The 13144-nt window shown below is 51.0% G+C and overlaps 1 protein-coding gene across 7 annotated transcripts in view; it reads right to left on the bottom strand.

Annotated features, from left to right (window-relative positions):
* The window catches only part of ANKS1A (ankyrin repeat and sterile alpha motif domain containing 1A), a 188540-nt gene that overhangs the window by 61517 nt on the left and 113879 nt on the right, over window positions 1–13144 (bottom strand). For all 7 annotated transcript variants that reach the window (XM_037052813.1, XM_037052812.1, XM_037052814.1 and 4 more), the window contains one exon: window positions 7789–8378. In XM_037052813.1, the coding sequence (XP_036908708.1) occupies window positions 7789–8378 (590 nt within the window). The remainder of the gene's footprint in view (window positions 1–7788; window positions 8379–13144) is intronic.

The following is a 13144-nucleotide window of genomic DNA, read 5'->3' as shown; positions in this document are numbered from 1 at the left end:
GTGTGCGTGTGTGCGGGGGGGGGGGGGGGGGGCCCANGGGGGGGGGGACACCCAAGCCCCTGCCCCCAGGCTGCGCTCTCACCACCTCAGGGCTCTCCTGGCTCCCACCAACTGCAGCCCCTACTTCCCTCCACACCCCTCCCTTTTCTCAGCTTTATTTTTCTCATTAGCACTCATCACCAGGGAGCACACTCTGAATTTTACTTATTGTCCTGTTATTTCTCCTTCCCTCTACTCTTCTAGAATATGTCACCTTCCATGAGGCAGAGGACTCCACCTGGTTTGCTCACTGCCTTTCCCAGGGTCTAGAGCAGTGCCTGGGACAGAGCGGGCGTTGAACAAGCTAACCGAATGAATGAATGGCTGTGTAAAAACATGCTTCAATTTGATATTGTTGCTGATTACACGAAAATTCCTCTACTTGTTTCTTAAAAACAACTGCTTAGAATAATATAAGATAAAGTACTATTCCCTAAAATTATATACAATCATTCAGTCTGTATATTACTGATGCTGTTACTAGAAAAAAAGAAGGAAGAGATACAAAATCTGAACCAAAGTATATAAAGAATGTTCCAGAAAATGTTTCTGCGATTCCCAGCCTCCGTATGCACTGGAATAAAGATCAAATTCTTCTCATATATTCGCCCACAGCCACTGTCATCCAAGCTCTTGGGTGGTTTAAAAAGAAAGTAATTAAACAAAAAAGGAGAAAAGGACAATTCTCATCTTGCTAGCAACTTCACAAATACCACAAATCCCTCCACCGTGCTTGATGGCGCCTGCCTTGACGCAGCCGAGTGGAACCAGTGTGTTTATGAAGGGACAGTGAGGGTGGTGGCATGTTGGGGGGGAGGCCAGGTACGCCACCAGAGGTAAAATGTTCTGTAGAATATACAAATAGGTAAAATGTTAAAAAGAAAATAAAAGAAAAATCCTTCTGGTGGAGAAGGCGGAGGAAGAAATGCTATCAAGAAAGCCTCTCCTTGGTGCTGCCAGTAAAATAAACATGCAGAAGAAAAATCAGTGCGAAAAGGAGGAACAGAGTGAAAAGACAGAAAACAGCACAGATGAAAAGGGGAGAGGAGCAAACGGGGAAAAAAAGATGCAGGATGAGTAAAATGACAGGAAAAGCAGCAAAGAGGAAATCTGGAGAAGTGCGTGGAGAAAAGCATGAAAATGAGGGAAAGGGGCAGGTGCTGGGCTCCCCAACCCCCGTGGTGAGAAGTGGGGCGGCGGCAGGGAGGGCACCCTTCCAGGCCAGGCCCCAGCCTCCCGCCCTTTTCCAGCAAGCTGCCCAGCTGGAGGCACGAGGTCATCAAGAGATTACCCACCCGGAGCCTGTCAGTGGGGGTGGGCGGGGTGGCACACGGTTCTCTTCATCACTGGATCACTGCGAGCCAGGACGGACTCCGGCTTAGTCCTAAGAGCATGATGCTCCTCCTGTCAGGGTCAAGGGCACAGGAACGCGCCTACACATGGGGCGGGCAAACTCGGGTTTACAGTGGTCCATGTGGAAAAGATGTGCAGGTTATGATTGTTACGGTAGCTTTATTAACTCTGTGCTTTGTGTACTCACAACACTAACCCTACTTTTGCCCACCCCTGTACATATTTTTATCCAGGCTAACAAAAATCACTTGGAGTTATCACACAGAAAGGCCAGGGATGTTTATTCAGGACTGCCTATAAAGTAAGTGAGATTCTTTAAACACACACACACACACACACACACACATATATATAATACATATATAAAAAGACCTAAATCTTAACAGACCACTAAAACCAAGGGAAATGGAGAGGTTCTAAGACAAAAGCTGTGATTCCAGTGTACACAAGGAAGCAACTAAAAGAGACACTCCAGGCTCTAATTTGTCCCCAGAAGTAGGAGTGTCACATTATTTAGAGTGAGACAGCTTCTGTCAGCAAAAATGACTTCACAGCATGCTTATTTACATCATGAAAAACAGCAGGTATTACAGAAGAGGGTGTGGGAAGTTTAGCCATTGGAAATGCAAATGCCCAAATCTTTTTACTTTACATCTAAATCATTCTTGCACACCCAACCCTGAAGGGTTGAAAGAGCCAAAGCCTCTGTGGAGTTGAACCAATCAGCTTTTCTCCTGATGACATCAGGCCTCCAACTGGACTGCTTGCTGGAAAGGGCGTGGGGACCTGGCCTGGAAGGGTGCCCTCCCCGCCACTGCCACCGCACTTCTCAAGGAGGGATTCAAGAGCCTGGGGTCCCCATGGCCACTATTTCAGACAAAACTGGAACAGTCCCCAAATCCCTGACCAGAAATCATTCTCAGCTTGTACAGATGCATATGAAGCTTGTCTTCACCCATTTCCCATGTTTAATATTTATGACAGTTTATTACAAAACACAGACTTATCACTTCAGCATTTAGCCAAGTTCTAGACGACTCCAGTGTTTATGCAAAGTAGACGAGCGGCCTGCGTGGCTTTCTCTTTCAGAGGCCTCACTCCTGTCCGAAGGCAGGTATGCGAGAGCCCTAACCCCACAGACTGTACACATTCAAACTGCCATCTGACCAGATGTCATTTCTGTCCTCCTGACATTTCTTCATTTCATACATTAACTGCTGCTGTGTGGATGTGCTCATGGGTGCGCCAGACAGCGCAGGGACGGAGGGTGAAACTCCTCCAGGAGACTGGGACCCAGGAGCACACAGCTGAAATGCTGACCACACCGCCAACTGGGTGGAAAGCAGAACAGGGTTCTTGCTATAATTGGGAGTGGGAAAGGCTTAATGTTAAATGATGGATTTCTCCTGCCTCCCAGCACACTAAATATCTACACCTTCTGGTTCAACTGCAAATGAAGATTAATTCACAATTCACACACAAGAGCTGTCTCTCCTTCTCCAGCACGCAGCCACCCGGCTTGCGGAGATTTGGCAGAAACAGCACTAAAAACGCCTGCATCACTCAGGGTCCCTGCAGAAAAATGACGGCACAAACGGGGCAACTGTAGGAGCTGAACAACGGGACTGCTGACACAGGTCTGGTAGAGCACAGGGACAGCAGCATGGGGTGGGAGCCAGTCACAGCCAGGAGCCCCAGGCGGGTTACCAGGACCCAGAGAGGGCAGCTACTGGGAGAGGGTCCCTCACAGGAGTGGCGGTCTTCAGTAGGGGAACACAGTCAAGCCACGAGTTCCTTGGCCCACTCAGTCACAGGGGTTGGCTGCTGAGATATCCAGGTAGGCAGGGAGGGGAGGGAATGCACTCGAAGGGCTGATGGAAAATGCCCTGCGCAGTATGGGACAAGTGGAGACTAAGCAACAACAAGCTGACCTAATGACACAGCCATAGAACAGAACACTACGCCTTTTAGAATCCGGACCTGAATCCAGACCTCACTGACTGCCAGGGCAGCTGTCAGGTAAGAAAAGCCAATGATAAGTCTGTAAATACACTAAGACCTCAAGTTTGGATACACATCAAATGATAACAGACATTAACACGTGTAGAGAGATGCAGGTGATTTTCCCACTGTATCTATACATGTCTCGAGTTTTACGAACAGCTTCTCGGTTATGCTGTCGGGATCGTTAAGACAACAAAGAGTGCCTCTGACTTGACTGGAGAACACGGAAAACAGCCACCGAAGCTTGAGGTTAGAGCTCCTCTTACGCTGAGCGCTTTTAAAAACAAACCCTATTACTTCTTTGTTATCAAAAATGGAACAGAACACAGGGAGAATGCTAGTGTCGCTGATGGACACTATCAGAGAGGTTCACCCTAACCAGGCCAACGCTCAGACGTCGTCATGTCGAGGCCGCTGACAAGGGCCGCACTAGGACACGGAGCGCTCTGTCTGCAGAAGGTGACTCCTTGCCTACCAGCTGCGCATGGTCCCAAACAACCGACCTGTCAGGGGGCCACGACTGGCCGTCACAGCAGTGCCCCCCTGTCCACACAAAAAGTGTCAAATGAACAATTTCAGAAATAAACAATTTGTAAGTTTAAAATGACACACTGCTCTGAGTAGTGTAATAAAAATTTCGCGCCGTCCTGCTCAGCTGGATGATGGAGGATGTGAGGACTCCTCCCTCCTTCCAGCACCCCCACACCGTGCACGCCACCCGCCCCTGGGCATTTAGCAGCCACCCCGGCGACTGGACCGACGTTCCTGGTGCCCCAGTCCCTGCGTTGTCACCCTTCTTTTACTTCATAAAGGCCCCAAAGTGCAATAGCAGCGATACTGGCGGTTCAGTGCGCCGAAGGGAAGCTGTCAAGTGCTTCCTCTACGTGAAAAGGTGAGGACAGATGGGATGGGAGTAATAGACAGAAAACTGTACTTGAAAAAGAATTAAATAAAAAAATCGGGGGGAAAAAAAAGGTGAGGACAGTGCAGTGGGGTTTTAAGAGAGAGACGGAGAAAGACACTACCTCACATAACTTTCATTATAATATATTGTTATAGTAGTTCTGTTTTACTATTAGTCACTGTTGCTAATCTCTTACTGTGCCTAATTTATAAATTAAACTTTATCACAGGTATGCATGTATACAGAAAAACACTGTGTGTGTATACATATACATATAGGGGTCATCAGTATCAGTTTCAGGCACCAGCGGGGTCTTGGAACCTACCCCTCATGGATAAATAGGGGATTACTGTCTGTAGAATACATTGAAAACAAACATCAGAGATTTATAACCTCTCTTCTCCTCTGAGGGAGTTAGGCAGAAAGGCTCATTAATTTCTCAAAGAACGACGGGGGGGGCCTGCCCTGCTTTTGAAGGCTGGGCTGGCTCTTCCCGGTCTAGGGTAGGGCAAACTCACGCGGGGGTTCATGAGTTGAGGGGCTTGAACTCTGCTGCTCCCCAGTCACTCTCCCACCCTGGACGACCCCTATAAGCTCTGCCTTGTTTAAGGTCTGAAGACACTGCAGGCCCAGTAACAACCCACCACTCACACAGTGCTTTTCACACACTAGTTCCTGTGCTAGGCACTTGTCTAACTGGTGCAAACAACTCTGCAACTCAGACTCGCCTGCCCCCATTTCACACACCAGGGTGAAACACGGATGCTCCCCCAGGCCATCCAGGCATCAAGGTGGAGTTGGTGGAGCTGGGGCTCAAGGTTGAATCTGCTGACTCCGGGCCCGAGCCTTCCATACTGCCCTGTACCTCCTCCTGTGAGTGGCCTGGCCAACGCCCAATTTGTCCTGTCCTAGGATCACAGCTGCCTGGGTCCCAGAGCCTTTTTCTCTGCCTCCCAGGCCCAGCCCTAAGAGCAGCCTTCCCCTCCTGTGGGGATCTAATGATGAATGACAAAGCAAAAAAAGTCACTAAGCACAAGATACACAATAGCTTTCAGGCACGGTTGGGGGCGGGGTGGGGAGCAGCTGGCCACTGGGTGCTCCTCTAGGAAAGCCTAGGAAAGCTCCTCTGCGAAGGCCTGGGTGTAAAGCCAGCCACTGGGGAGACACAGCCACAAAAACCAAGATAATATGACTCAAAAACAACGTTGAAGGGTTAGGGTTCACTACATAAGGAAAGCGCAATCTTCTGAATTCTTTCCATGAAGACCTCAACTGCCTTTAGCTTTTTTCAAATTTAAAATGTGTTTCTAGGCCGCACTACAGGCTGGCTCAAGACACCCTGAACAGTCCCTGGGTTCACTCTACCCATCTGCAATCTCTACCTGCAAAGGGAACATCAGCCCATGAACGTCCTCTCATTAAGATGCCAAGAGACAACTGGTTTATTGGTCCAAACAGCCAACTGCAATGAAGCTGAGCTGTGGCCCAGGGACTTCCTGCTTCTTCTCCAGGAGGAAAGGGTAGAGCCCACAAGCCTGCCTGGTGATGCTGCCCTTACAGAGCAGGAAAGTCCTGTGAAGAGTCACCCGGCACTGCCGACCTCCTGGGGAGAGAGGCACGTGCAGCAGATGGAGTCAAAGAGAAGAGGTGGTTAACTCATTAGACAGGTACCGCTGTCTTCTAGCCCATTTGAGGGACTCTGAGATAGTGCCTTGACAGTGAATCAAATACTCATTTCTCAGCTTAAGTTCAAGGCCCTCTCACAATCTGGTCCCACTTTTACGTTCTGTTCTTATTTCTTATTGTCCCCATAGAAACTCTGCACTCTACAGAAACCCAGTGACTCCAGCATGCCCAAGCCCACACCTCTGCTCATGCTGCCCTCTCCGCCGGCAACATCCTTTCTCCATCCCACTGGCTTCAATCTGGCTCTAACCAAAACACTGGGGCTTTAATTTCACGTCAAATCCCACTTCTCTGTGATGTTCCCTGAAGCCCTTTCCTCCCTCTCACATCCCCGCTCACCCACCCCACTCGCACAGAGGCCCTTCTCACTTCACCAGACCTGTCGTTTCGGAGCACACTGCACTTATCTTCCTCACAGACTGACTGCACTTATCTTCCTCACAGACTGACTGCACTTACCTTCCTCACAGACTGACTGCACTTACCTTCCTCACAGACTGACTGCACTTACCTTCCTCACAGACTGACTGCACTTACCTTCCTCACAGGCTGCCTCATTCTGTACTTGGCTGTGGGTGAGCAAAACTCTGTTTTGAAAAACAAAGGTAGAGTGCACATGTCTAACAAACACAGACCCTGACGTCTCCCCAGAGGCCGGCCTGGAGCTTGGTCCCCGGGCTTGCTTTCCCTCAGCGGCTGCAGCCGGCACCGGCACCGGCTCGGCACACACTGCTTCACTGAGCACCTCCTGCGGCGCAGGCAGGGGTCCTGACACACAGCCCCGAACCCCTCTTATCTGGAGACGAGAGTGCTGCAGGAACTGCCCCCGCCCTGTTCCCACAGGAGAATGGGATTAGCTTTGGTTTACATAACTTTGCAGCTGCAACCAGACGGAGCTGGGACAGGCATTTAGTCTACAAAAGCACGAGTCAGCTGTACCACTCCCCTCCTCCTGAGAGCTAAATTTTTCTCTCGAAAATGTTCCTGGGAGACAGACACAGTCCACTTCAAAGGCAGCTTTCTCCTAGCCAGAAGCCTGCAAGAATAGCACTTTAACATTCCCTGAGTGTTTACCAGTCTTTGAGAAACATTCTTCTGCCCAGTAAGACGTGCCACAGGCCACCGAGGAATAGTCAGGTACACATTTCAATTATCCTGTAACAGGTTATGGAAGAAAACTGGGCCCCAGACTCTGAATGTTTTCTGCTCACTAATCTGTTTCTTGAACCACCTCGCCCTCTACCTCTCCAACCTGGGAATGTGGGGTGGGTAAGACGCTCCTGCTGGGAGAAGCACAGGGTCTTCCAGGGGTTAGGGTAAGCCTAACCACAGAGGTATAGGGAACAGAAAAGCCCTCTGGGATCCCCTTCAGCAGCTTCTCCCAAAGCCAGCCCCCTCTCCACCCTTCCAGCTAACCCTGGCCCTCCCCTCTTCCTCCTGAAGACCACTGGAAGCTAGACCACTCTAGCTCTTCTTAACCACCTTCAGAGTGAGCATAACTCCCTCAGTGGGGCTGACAGGATCCAAATCATTCCCAAACTTCATGTCCCTCCGTCCTGCTGTGCTGGAGCCTCCACCCTCTAGTTCAACCACAAATGGATCTGCTCTCTACGATCCAAGCAGAGAGCAGACCCCGCCCTGGCTACTTGGGCCTTGCCTCCTGCATGGCTCTCAGAACCACACTGGTCACAGTGTGAAGGAACCAGGGGCAACCCTGGCCCACAGCCTGCTCCTGGGAGTCCCACACAGGAGAGCGGTGGTGGGCCGTGGCCAGCTCCCTCTGTGACGTCATACAGCCTTACCTCATCCCACTCTGAGGCGAAAGAGGGCGACTTCTCGAGCCTCTTCTTCCCGATGCTGCAGTTGGACAAAGACTCGCTCCGACTCCCCATCGCGGCGTCCTCTGTAGGTGAGCAGGTCAGGAGATCAGAGTCAGACTTGGACAAGCTACGGCTGAGTTTGAGTTCAGCTTTGGGTTTGCTGGTGGGAGGGACTCGGCTTCTGGCCCCGCTCCGGTCTCCTTCTTCCTCGGCACCACCAGGGTGTGGAGATGCCGTGTGAATCAAAGTTTCGGGGTGCGATTGGCTGTTAGCGGTGGGCAGGCTTGCTGGGTAGCCCCCTCTCTTACTCTGGTCCAGGACACTGGGTGGGGAGCCTCCAGGAGTGTGCACACCCGGCTCCTCCAGCTGCATGCTGGTCTCGTGGCAGGTGCCTTGCGCGGGGGACCCTTCTGGATGTCTCTGGCTGGTGGCAGAGAGCAGCTGGAAAGGGTCCTGCCCCACCTCGCACACCGGGGAGGAGCCGTGGAGGAGACCCGAGAACTGCTCTGGGACCTGCCCGTCTGGCCCCTCCGGAGAGTCCTGGCTCCGGCTGCAGCCGCTCTGCCTGTGGTCTTGAAGTGGACGGAGAGAGAGAAATAACAAATTAAAGTGGCAAAAACCAACAAAGTTCCAACGCTGTAGCAAGCAGACAGCAGAGCAGAGGAATTCAAAAACAGAGGGGGGCAGAGAGAGGATGGGCTGGGGAGAGGGCAGAGGGAGAGGAGAGAGAGGAAGGAGGAAAACAGTTTCGTATTGTTCTTAATGTTCAATCTGTACCCAAAGTCAGAGCATTTATGAAATTCCAAACACTGGCCTGATTAATGCTATCTGGCAGCCTTCCCCGTTGTTAGAGTTCTGTTAACATTAACGACCAGACCTTGCTATATAAGGCGAGAAGTACTAACTATGTTCTACAGAAAGGACGCAGTGAGGAGAGAGGGAGCGAACACGGAGTACAAGTGAGAGAGAAAGGGAGTGCGCCAGCGAGCAAGTGTGAGCAAGGGGGACTCGCTCCTGGAACATCTGATATGCTTCCATAAAGGCCGAAGTGTTATTTAGAGCCACCCGCCCGCCCCCCCTCTGGCAGGCGGCAACGGGGAAAAAAGGAGGTCACGAGCCACAACCTGCAACTTCTGGAATTCCTTAACTGAAAGCACAAAACAAAGCGGCAGAGAAATGACCGCTTCCTTCCTCGGGGGCTGTTAGAGCTCCACGCCTCATCCTTCCTTCCGCAGGGAGCACAAACTTTTCTTTTTCCTGAGAATGTGCACATCTCATGCCTTCCAAAGGCTCCCAGCTGCTCCTATTTGTTTAAATTTAACCTTACTTGATCCACTGAAAACAAAACGGTCTAATCTGTCAGTGCCAACAGACATTTGCAGTCCCCCAAGGCCCCTGACATCCCAGAAATCCGACCCTGCTAGCTCAGGAGGCCACTGCTACTGTGCCTCCCCCAGGATACCAAATACCTCGCCCTGAAGCAGCATAAATAATTGACCAAATCAGAGTCCAACATGGATCTCACACTGGGATACTTGAGGGGCTCGCCCTACAGGAACTGGGTCCCATTAAGAAGAGATTCTAACCCCCATCAGCAGAATAGAAAACAGCCCTGCACCTGGTACCAGTTCACATTCCAAAGCTAATACTTGACTTTTTTCTCTGAAGTGGAATCTATGGTACACACACCAAATTATTTCATAGTCTGCCCAAAGTCCCCAAGAACTGTTCATGAGATCAGAGAATCTTAGACCTGGAAGGGTCAATTTCAACTATTATTGCAGATGAAAAACCGAGGGCCCTCAGGCCTTCGGTGGTTTCTGTGACATGATGGGGAGAAGCCTTTAACCGAGGCATCCGAACACCTGGTTCTCCTGGCCCTGCTGGTCCCAAGCTGTGTGGCCTCAGCAGTGAGCTCTTCCCGCTGGGCCTCAGTATCTATGACAAGTGGGTCTGGGGAGAGGAGGGTGTAGGGGACTAAATGGTAATGGAAAAAAATACACTAAAGATTAAGTAAAAAGCAATAAAATAAGTGGGTTGGACTATGTGGTCCTTCCAAGTCTTTTATGTCCTGATAGTGGTGAGAATCCAAGCTGCCCGGTGCTATGATCTCCCCCGGCAGGAGGCCTGCAGCCCCAGCACCCTTCCTGAAGCTCGGCTCTGACACTGAACGGGAAGTCAGACAAGGAGGGGCACATTTCATCAACTCTATGCGCTAACACACAGTCTCCACTGTCCACACGCCACCCTGGTGCCCCACAACGGTGGCTCTTCCAAGACAGCCATTAAGGATGGGTCCCCACCACAGCTCTCATGATGAGCCCACCACCCTGAGGTCTGAGCAGGCACATGGTTCCATTCACACCACCCTCTCAAGAAGAACAGTTCAGTCTCCGTAGTCCATTCAGATCTGGCAAGTGCGCCGCGGCTGCAGGGGCGCAGCCAGTAACTGCACCTTCCGGCTCTGATCACACCTCCACAGGAGCCCAGCAGTGGGGGCTTCGGCCTCTCCTCCTACACCTCACTGCTTCAGGATTGTCGCAGCCCACTCACAAACCTACACCCACAGGTCAGGCCCAGAGCACCGAATGAGCACCAAACAAAGTGAATAACTTCTCAGGGAGAAGAAATGCTGTGTGCACAGATCCCACACAGCTTAACTCCGTTCCAGGACACTTCGATGTCAGTGCGTGAACACACATGGCCACCGGCAGCGCAAACACAGCTGCTCTGTGCTGCTGCTTGGTGGGGCCACAGAGAGGATGACACATGACCATCTAACGGGGGCTCAGGCCTATACACCTCCTAGAAGAAGCTGCTGGGACGGTCAACCAAGCTGCAAAATCTGCCACCTCTAGGGCTGTATTCCAATGGCCAGCTCCCTATGGACGCTGGCTGAAGGGGCAACGTCCCTCTGGCTGCATCTGAATGCAAAAAGAGGACGTTGGTAACAGGAGCACAGGCTTCCATTTCTTTGCATCAGCTTCTAGCTTCTTATTTAACAGTCTGGGGGGGTGGTGTGGAGGAGGGTGAGCCCAACAACAAAAGAAAACAACACCACAGTCCAGAAGTGGGAGCCAGCCGGCTCGCGCTGCCTGGGTGGACCTCAGGCCCCGGCCGCTGAGCAGGCTCTGCTGCCACTGTGGGAGCCGACAATGGAGGCCCTGTTTAACAGCCGCCATTCAGGCGAGCCTTCAATGAAGAAAGAGGGGCTGATGCCAAGTCCTCAGTACCAGGCTGATGCCGGGGGAGGAAGTGGGCAGAAAAAAGAAATGGAAACTTTGGGGAGATGGAAATATGTGAGGAGGAAGAATTTCTGAGGGTCATAATCCCATGAGAGAAACCACACTCCACCAACACTGTACGATGAAGTACAGGACATCACGGAGGGGCTTCCTGCACTTACCCCGCTTACCCAGGCCACTCCCTGGGAAAGACACCTCACTGTGCGAGAGCCTGACTAAGAACCTCAGGACCGAACGCTAAGACGGTGTTCTCTGCCCTGTAATAACTATGTCCAAGCCTGAGCTAGACTTCCCTGGCAAATCAACGGGTGGGAATAGATCCACTCAATGGTCCCTTCCTTCTGTAAAGTCAGAATGAAAGTAGGTCTCTTGGGGACAAGGTACTGCTGATCAAGAGCCAAATCTCAGCAACTCCCTGTGCCCAGTATTTTCATGTAGGGTTTGGAAATGTTAGTAGTACTTCTTTCATGGGATTGTTGTGAGAATTAGATTATACGTGTGCCCAGTATTTTCATGTAGGGTTTGGAAATGTTAGTAGTACTTCTTTCATGGGATTGTTGTGAGAATTAGATTATACGTGTGAAGCACTTAGAATCGTGCCTGGCACGTGCCAGCTCTCAACAGATGTTAACAATTAGTATTCTCCACACAAGATCCATCACAGCGTATTTGGCTCACAGATGAGACAACTTCTCTGTCCCTCACGAGGATCATCAAGGCAATGTGCCTGACAAATACAAACACCCACTGACTACACTATCCTCACAGCTCTGGACAGCAGGAGAGGGCAGCGGGAGCACAGAGAGAAGGCTGGGGGAGAAACTGAGACAAGCCCCAGAGCGGCTGCTCCAACCACCTGTCCCATCCATGAGCACGTGCAAAACGCCTGCCTTCAGGGGCACCCCAGCGAAATAAAGATGAAGACATCGCATCTGCCCAGTGGACTTACGCACTACTGGGAGAGACTAGCAAATACAGAAGTGGCTAAAATTCAAGGCAAAAATTCACAGATGCTTGAGGCAAAGTATAAGCCAAATGCACAGTGAGCAGAAAGGAGAGTGTGATTATGTTGAACCAGGAGGCTTCTCAGAAGAGGTAGCTTTTGCGCTGCGCACTGAAGGACAAGGCAGGCCTTGGCAGGCTTAAAGGGAAGTGGAAATACATTAGAAAGTGCAGAGACATGAGGTCTGGTGGGCTTGAGGATTCGCAGAAGAGAACCCTCAGGCCAGAGGCCTTCCTTCTGACTGGGATTCACTATGTGCCCACCTTTGGCATTACCAGGCTTGCAACGCCCCTCCCACACTGCCCTCAGCACTCCTCCCCTCACCATCCATCAAGGCCAGCTGCTCTACTGAATAGGACACATCGGCATGCTAATTCCAGCCCTTTCCACTTTCGGTCTTAATCCATTCTGGGTGTTTTCCTTTTACTCTATGAGCTGCTGAAGCAAGGGGTCTTCTGTGCTGCATTTTAATTACGATGATCCATGGGGAGGGACCTCAAGGGCTTTTGAATAATAAAATTTTAACATTCACATTTTTAGTCATTCCTGCCCGTTTAAATTAGGGCTGAAGGGCAACTCATGTGAGAACTCACTAAGTCCAATCAGTGCTCAGACTCGGAGGAGAAAGGGGGGGACTCCAATTTCTCAGGCTGCTCCGCTTTCTTTGTTCCATTAGGATCTAACCCTGATCACCTCGTCACTGGGATGAGCATCAGAAACCGCGCGAACTCCTGAGTACACAGCTGCTTTCAGAGGGCCCTCTGCTTCCCCAGGAGGAAGGTTCTGACTGGGGTATGCAGACAGTGGCGGGACACTGTGATCTGAGAAGACAAATACACTGAGAGTCCATTCTGGTCTGTGGCACCCAGAGGAACAGAATGAGGCCCAAGTCGTGGTCCCAGTCCTATGACTTTTCCTCTCTGTGTCTTTTTCAAACAATGATCAGCTGGCCTGCGTTCTCTAAGGCCTGAGATTTAGCATGGTTTGAACCTGTGACTACATGACCCAAGGTTTCCTTCCAGGTCTCTGATGTTAAGACTGTGAACAGCAGCAGGGCTCTGGGTGAAATGATTTAATCTTGTGACTAAAG

The sequence above is a fragment of the Sturnira hondurensis genome, unplaced genomic scaffold, assembly GCF_014824575.4.
Source record: "Sturnira hondurensis isolate 20B ecotype Veracruz unplaced genomic scaffold, ASM1482457v3 Scaffold0007578, whole genome shotgun sequence".
Lineage (NCBI taxonomy): Eukaryota > Metazoa > Chordata > Mammalia > Chiroptera > Phyllostomidae > Sturnira > Sturnira hondurensis.
Note: the sequence above shows the minus strand (reverse complement) of the source record. Positions and strands in the feature narration are given on the sequence as shown.